The sequence below is a fragment of the Cebus imitator genome, unplaced genomic scaffold (assembly GCF_001604975.1).
Source record: "Cebus imitator isolate Cc_AM_T3 unplaced genomic scaffold, Cebus_imitator-1.0 Scaffold216, whole genome shotgun sequence".
Taxonomy (NCBI): Eukaryota; Metazoa; Chordata; class Mammalia; order Primates; family Cebidae; genus Cebus; species Cebus imitator.
In genome coordinates, this window is record NW_016107531.1 from 793227 (window position 1) to 800673 (window position 7447).

The 7447-nt window shown below is 54.4% G+C and overlaps 2 protein-coding genes across 6 annotated transcripts in view; both read left to right on the plus strand.

The window, feature by feature from the left end:
- The window catches only part of ST6GALNAC4 (ST6 N-acetylgalactosaminide alpha-2,6-sialyltransferase 4), a 9529-nt gene extending 7638 nt beyond the window's left edge, over positions 1-1891 (plus strand). The window contains exon 6 of one of the 3 annotated variants that reach the window (XM_017549044.2): positions 1208-1891. In XM_017549044.2, coding sequence (XP_017404533.1) covers positions 1208-1397 — 190 coding nt within the window. In that variant the 3' untranslated portion in view covers positions 1398-1891. The remainder of the gene's footprint in view (positions 1-1207) is intronic. The other 2 variants (XM_017549045.2, XM_017549046.2) reach the window with 2 other exon arrangements.
- A 2166-nt stretch (positions 1892-4057) lies between these two features.
- The window catches only part of ST6GALNAC6 (ST6 N-acetylgalactosaminide alpha-2,6-sialyltransferase 6), a 27885-nt gene continuing 24495 nt past the window's right edge, over positions 4058-7447 (plus strand). The window contains exon 1 of one of the 3 annotated variants that reach the window (XM_017549051.2): positions 4058-4190. The gene's annotated coding sequence lies outside the window, so the exon portion shown is untranslated. Of the gene's footprint in view, positions 4191-4329; positions 4351-7447 lie in introns of those variants that run through there. The other 2 variants (XM_017549048.2, XM_017549053.2) reach the window with 2 other exon arrangements.

Genomic DNA, 7447 nt, shown 5'->3' on the forward strand with positions numbered 1-7447 from the left:
AAGTGATTGTCCTGCCTCAACCTCCTAAGTAGTTGGGATTAGTGGCACGTGCCACCACGCCTGGCTAATTTTGTGTGTTTTTTGTTTGTTTGAGATGGAGTCTTGCTCTCTCGCCCAGGATGGAGTGCAGTGGTGTGCTCTTGGCTCACTGCAACCTCCACCTCCTGGGTTCAAGCGATTCTCCTGCCTCAGCCTCTTGAGTAGCTGGGATTATATGTGTGTGCCACCACACCCAGCTAATTTTTGTATTTTTAGTAAAGATGGGTTTTCATTATGTTGGCCAGGCAGGTCTCGAACTCCTGACCTCATGATCCACCCACCTCAGCTTCCCAAAGTGCTCGAATTACAGGCATGAGCCACCACGCCCAGCCTAATGTTTTGTATTTTTAGTAGAGACGAGGTTTCATCATGTTGGCCAGGCTGGTCTCAAACTCCTGACCTTGTGATCCGCCCGCCTTGGCTCCCAAAGTGCTGGAATTACAGGCATGAGCCACCGCACCCGGCCTAATTTTTTGTATTTTTAGTAGAGACGAGGTTTCATCATGTGGCCAGGCTGGTCTTGAACTCCTGACCTCAGGTGATCTACCCACCTTGGCTTCCCAAAGTGCAGGGATTATAGGTGTAAGCCACCACGCCCAGCCTATATTATATTTCAATATCATGGAAACTAATGAATTCAGAAAATGTCACCCATTTTTACCCCATTCTCTTTGAAATGGGTTTATCCAGGACATGGGCAAGGTAACAGGTGTCTCTGTGCCCCAGCCATGGCCCTGGCCACACAGCTGGCTGTGATGCTGATGGGGAGGTGGGCATGCAAGGCTGGTGGCTCTGTGAAGTCGGATGAGGGGCCCCTCCCTCACCAGGAGCCCAGCACCACTAGCAGGGTGCTTTGCAGTCTCTGTCTCTTGATCTATACACTTGTTCTGGAAGATGGATGTGACCACCTGCCTTTCACACATGGGTTCTTGCGGCTCACAGTGTCCATCTCTGGCCCGGAGTCATCCAGCTTGCAAGAGGCTGAGCTGGGACCCACACTCTGGCCTTTGGGATCTGCTACTCCCCTCTGTGTCTTGGCCTCCCCAGGGATCGGGCATGGGTCTCCATGAGCCCATGGGGCCTAGTGAGGGGTGGTCGAGGTAGGCGGCAGTGTGTAGCAGGAGACAGGTGGGTTCTGTCCCACACCAGCCTGTTCCCCATCCTGCAGGGAGAAGAGCCACCCTTCAGTGCCTTACCACTACTTCGAGAAGGGCCGGCTGGATGAATGTCAGATGTACCTGGCACACGAGCAGGCGCCCCGAAGCGCCCACCGCTTCATCACTGAGAAGGCGGTCTTCTCCCGCTGGGCCAAGAAGAGGCCCATCGTGTTCGCCCATCCATCCTGGAGGACTGAGTAGCCTCCATTGCCCTGGAGGGTGCTATGCCGTGCGATGTCCCATCCCGGGCCGTCACACTCCACAAAAACATTTAATTTATGGATCCTCCCTCCTGTCATGTGCCAGGTGGACCTGAGGTTCCTTCCTGCCCCTTTCTGGCGACAGTTGGAGCCATCTCAGGCCTCATGACTTGAAGGGGTGTGGAAGGGGGACCCCTGTCTCCCCCTCTACTTCTTGAGTAATTCATGGCATTTGGGGGCTCATCCCACCTCCAGGTCTGTCAAGTGGCCTTTGTCCCTGGGGTTGATGGTCCCCTACTCACCAGCATCACGACCTTGTGCCAGTCCTGGTCCTTCCTCCCCAGCCACCCCTACCACCTTTTGGTGCCACACTTCTCAGTCCGGTCGCCCTGGTTGGGGCAACCAAGAGCCTGGGGTTTGTTGGGTGAAGGGGCCTTGGAGCTGTGACTGCCGGGGCTATATCAAAAATGTACGGGTAAACGTGTGCTTTCTGGACACTGTCTCTAGTGTGGTCATGTGTCTAGGGGTGGAGATTGGGGCCTCTCCCTGTCACAGTCACAGAAATTACTGACTGGAATCCCTGAGGTGTTACCCAGGCACGCACTGGCTGGGCTTTAATTTCCCCAACAACCTCCCGCTGGTGGCCCCAGCCCAGCCCCCTCCCCAGCAGGTCAGGGCTCTTCTGGGGGCTGGTCCTTTCATTGCCCTGGCCCAGGAAACTGACCTCAAGTCAGAGGCTTCTTTGGGAACCCCGCTCTGCACACAGTGAGAGAAGAGTCAGGACCAGGAGGAAGCGACTCGGAGTGGGAGGGAAATTCCTCCACCCGAATTGCTCCGGGGCCAAACGGCAAGTTAAATTACCCATTAAATCTGGGGTTTGGCCTGGAACGGTGGCTCACGCCTGTAATCCTACTGTTTAGGAGGGTGAGGCAGGAGTGTCCCTTGAGACCAGGAATTCAAGACCAGCCTGGGTGACATGGCAAGACCCCGTCTCTACAAATAAATAAATAGATAAATAAATAAAAGCGGGCCAGGTGCGGTTGCTCACGCCTGTAATCCCCGCACTTTGGGAGGCCAAGGCGGGCAGATCACTTGAGGTCAGGAGTTTGACACCAGCCTAGCCAACATGGTGAAACCCTGTCTTTACTAAAAATACAAAAAATTAGCAGGACGTGGTGGTGCACGCCTGTAATCCCAGCTACTCGGGAGGCTGAGGCAGGTTTGAACCCGGGAGGCGGAGGTTGCAGTGAGCTGAGATTGCACCACTGCACTCCAGCCTGGATGGCAGAGTGATTCTGTATCAAAAAAAAAAAGAAAGAAAGTGGTTTGGTCTCCCTGCAAAACAGGAAGGCAGAGAGCAGCCCGGGGCGGGTGCTGTGAGGGAGTCTAGCCCTGGCTCAGCCGTTAATTTCCTCACCTGTTAAAGTGAGAAAAAAAGACCCAGCCATGAACTCTTGCCATCCTCAGAGGAGGGCGGGTGCTAACCCGTTTTACAGATAAGCTGAGGCTACTCAGCTGAAGCCAGACAACTGTGGAGCAGCTTGCCCAGGGTGCCATCCCGGGTCTGAGAGCTGAGCCCAGGGACCTTAGCCCTGCACCTCCAGCTGGAGAGAGCCCACAAGGCATCGCTACTTCATCTGGGGTGTGGGAGACTCAGGGAGGATGGGGCCAGGGCCTGGGGCTGTCAGCTGGAATGCAGCCCTGGGGTTCTAGCTGCCAGCTCCAGGGGTCAGGGCCCTATGCAAATACTCTGCCGTCACCAACTTGAAACATTTAGTCTTTTTTTCTTTTTTTTTGCAAGAGGACTTGCATTTCATTTTGCACTGGATCCCAGAAATTATGTAACCAGTGGTGCTGGGGGCTTTGGGTGACAAGGCACACTCTCCCTCCCACGCCTGGCTTTCACAGAAGGGGCTGGAGACCTGGCACTTGGTTCACAGCACTGCCTTTGTGCGCTGTCCCTCCCCAACTGCCCAGTGCCAGGCGGGCCCAGAAGGTTCTGCAGGCATGGGATGGGGGAGGAGAGCCCTGAGCTGCCAAAGCAGGGAGCAGGCTGGCAGCGACCACAGCACAGAGTGAGGGGCTCTGAGCAGGTGTCAGGCATAGGTAAGGGGGTTTCTGGGTTCAGAGGGAGGGCCCTGGAGTCAAGGCCTGGCTTCTTTCTGGCCCCACTTCCTGCTGTTGCAGACCTGGCAGATTAGTGCCCCTCTCTGGGTGTCAGTTTTGTCATCTGTAAAAGGTTAAAATAGTCCCCACCTCACAGATTCAGAGACAGTGGACTGTCCCCGAGGCTTAGGGCATAGCAGGTACTTGAGGTTTGGAGCCAGCATTTTCTGTGGCGTCTGCCCTCGGCTGGCCCTGCCCTTCCTTGTTGGCAACACAAGTCAGGAAGCCCCTGCCCATCAGTTGTCTCCGTGCTCCCTGCCTCATCCTGGGTGTCCAAGGTCCAGGGTCTGCGGCTTCTGAACTCCACCCTCTCGTGGCGGGGGGCTGCCTGCTCTTACTCCTCCATCCCCTCGGAAAATGCTGACCCAACCCTTGGGCCAAGGACGAAGAGGCTCTCCTGACCTGGCCCTGCCCTCGGGGGTGGGGTGTTTACTGCTGGGTTGGCCCAAACTGTGAGTCTTTCAGGGGGTGGTGACCTGGCAGGAGCGAAGCATCAGCCACTTCCTCCAGGCAGTCGGAGATGATCGTTGACAGGTCTGGTGGCTGGATCGGGGTCTGCTGAAGGCTGTCTTGACCAGGAAACTGAAGACTCTGCTTTTGCCACAGCAGCTCCAGTAGCTGCCTTGAGGTGAGCCCAGGGCGGGAACCTCCCACGGCCCCGGGGATCACCTGGACCTGCAGCCACTCTTTGGGCCTCTGTTTTCCTCTTTATACCCTGGTTCCTTTGCCCCCTCAACAGACTGGCTGGAGACCTTCCCTACCTCCTCCAAGCCCAGAGGGGAAGCCAGGTTAGCCTCACAGCCCGGAGGTGTCCTAAGAGGCCCTTTCCTTAGAAGGGTGACGGGGCCAGGCTCGGAGCTCACACAGCTCACATACCTTCATCTTATAAGGATCAAAATGAGGGCCGGGCGCGGTGGCTCAAGCCTGTAATCCCAGCACTTTGGGAGGCCGAGGTGGGTGGATCACGAGGTCAAGAGATCTAGACCATCCTGGTCAACATGGTGAAACCCTGTCTCTACTAAAAATACAAAACATTAGCTGGGCATGGTGGCGCGTGCCTGTAATCCCAGCTACTCAGGAGGCTGAGGCAGGAGAATTGCCTGAACCCAGGAGGCGGAGGTTGCGGTGAGCCGAGATCGCTCCATTGCACTCTAGCCTGGGTAACAAGAGCGAAACTCCGTCTCAAAAAAAAAAAAAAAAAAAAAAAAACATCAAAGTGAAACAACCTCACCCCCAGGTGCGGACAGGAACATCTGGCCTCAGGGGGCTGATGGGCCCCAGCATCTAGGGTCATCTAGGCCCCTCTGCCCTCTCCAGCCTCTGTTGGGGAACAGGCAGTACTTCCTCGTTCCAAACCCACTGTGTCTCTGCCTGGAGCCCAGGTCTTGGGCTGTGGGGCACCCGCTGTGTGCAGGCCCCCACCTGCCTGCCACTCTCACAGGCCTCTCCTCTCCAGAAGCCCCTCCCCTAGGCAAAAGCCCGGAGAGAGAGAGGCCAGAGTCCACTTCCTGGTTCCAAACCCACTGTGTCTCTGCCTGGAGCCCAGGTCTTGGGCTGTGGGGCACCCGCCCGCCTGCCACTCTCACAGGCCTCTCCTCTCCAGAAGCCCCTCCCCTAGGCAAAAGCCCAGAGAGAGAGAGGCCGGAGTCCCCAGGCCTGGCTCTCAGCCTGACTGCCCAGGACTGCTGCAGAGTCTTGAGCAAGTTCTATTCTCTCTCTGACCGGTGATCTTGGTTTCTGTGAATTGGGAGCTGGGGCAGGTGAGGGGATCTCTTAGGACTCTTTCCAGAATACCACGGAAGGGAAAAATCCTAACAGCGCAAAGAAGTTTGCTAAGGGTCAGGAAGCAGGGAAGTACATGGGGGTCTCCTGTCCCTGGTGCAGGAAGGGCCGAAGCAGAGGCCAGCTCTCCCAGACCATGGGGGAAGGGCTGGGGGGAGGACCACCAGGACTGGCCACAGCCACCATGCAGGAATGTCCTGGCGTGGCCTGGCCTGGCTCTCACAGGCCTAAGACTTGGTGTAGAACAAGTCTGTGGTTATTAAACAGAAAGGCCTGGTGGAAACAGCCCTGCCACCTACGTGTTCCCTGAGCCTGTTTCTTCCTCTGGAAAGTGGGTTAACCGCAGTACCCAACTCATAGGTCACCTTAAGGGTTCAATGAGGTGTGTTTGCAAAGTGCCTGGCACAGAGCAAGCTGCTCTGTTTCTTATCCTTGTTATTACTGTTATTGAGATGGTTATTGTCGTTCTTGGGGCCCAAGAAGGGAAGCCAGCCCTGAAGCAAAGCCTGCTGGAGTGAGCCTGTGCCGAGACATGGCAGGCCCGTCCGGTCCTGGAGTGGGGCCGAAGCACCTTCTCACTTCCGGGTGTTTGGTTCGGGTCACTGGCCTGCGTTAGTGAGAAGGGCTGGGGACAGGATGTTTCCTTCCCTGATACCACCTCCAACCCTCTGGGTGGCCTTGGGCTAGAGAGGCTCCTCTGAGTCCTCAGAAGTCAAGTTCATCAGGCCTCCCGCCTGACCACCCTGCCCCCACTCCGTGGTTTTCCATCCTGTTGCCTGTGGGGTGGGTCAGCGACCTAGGAGGGCCATGGGTGGGGCTTGGTCGGAGGCTCAGGAAGCGGGTGGAGGTGGGCACCCGGGGCAGGAAGCCTCAAACCCAGCCTTTTGGGCCACCTGCTCCCAGCCTGGTGGGCAGTGCCTTTATGGCCTGGAGGCTGGTCCCTGGGGGACTGCTGATCTTTGTTTTAATAGGAAACAGAGTGTTATTAACTTCTCATATAAGTACAATGCAAACAACCTGGAAGTTTATAAAGGGAAAAGTGAAGGTAGCACCCAACCTGCCCGCCCCACCTTCACTTTAATAGGGAATCAACTGTGGGTAGGCATCGTGGATTCTTCCAGACACTGTGTGTGTGCATTTACAAATACTATGCATGGATAGTTATGGCTTTTAAAAAGCAAGCAAAAAACTTATGCTATATGTTGCAGTTTGTTTTTAGAAATTAAAAAATACATTTTTAAATATTTAAAAATATTGTGTGGGCTTGGTGCGGTGGCTCACGCCTGTAATCCCAGCACTTTGGGAGGCCAAGGGGGTGGATCATTTGAGATCAGGAGTTTGAGGCCAGCCTGACCAACATTGTGAAACCCCGTCTCTACTAAAAATGCAAAATTAGACAGACGTAGTGGCACACGCCTGTAGTCCCAGCTACTCAGGAAGCAGAGGCAGGAGAATCCCTTGAACCTGGGAGGCAGAGGTTACAGTGAGCTGAGATAGTGCCATTGCACTCCAGGCTGGGCAACAAGAGCAAAACTCCATCTCAAAAAAAAAAAAAAAAATTGTGTGACCATTATCTTAAAATTTTTGGAAATTTACAGTTAAAGTAAAAGAAAAAAAAGCAGCCCCGATCTCATCATTCCAGAAATACCCACTATTAACTCTAATCACTGGCCAGGTGCAGTTGCTCATGCTCATAATCCCAGCACTTTGGGAAGCTGAGGCAGGCGGATCACCTGAGGTCAAGAGTTTGAGACCAGCCTGGCCAACACGGTGAAACCCCGTCTCTACCAAAAATGCAAAAAAATTAGCCGGGCGTGGTGGCGCATGTCTGTAATCCCAGATACTCGGGAGACAGGAGAATCTCTAGAACCCAGGAGGCGGAAGGTTTGGGTGAGTCAAGATCATGCCATTGCACTGCAGCCTGGGCAACAAGAGTGAAACTCCATCTAATTAAAAAAGAAAGAAAGAAAGAAAACAAAGTTATAAAGCATCAAAATATTATGAAGCTCTTGAACTCAGTCCCCACTTAAAGGCCAGTTACTATAACTTGCATAACCACTTCAATTCCTCCCCCATTGTTCTTGACTTTTTTTTTTTTTTTTT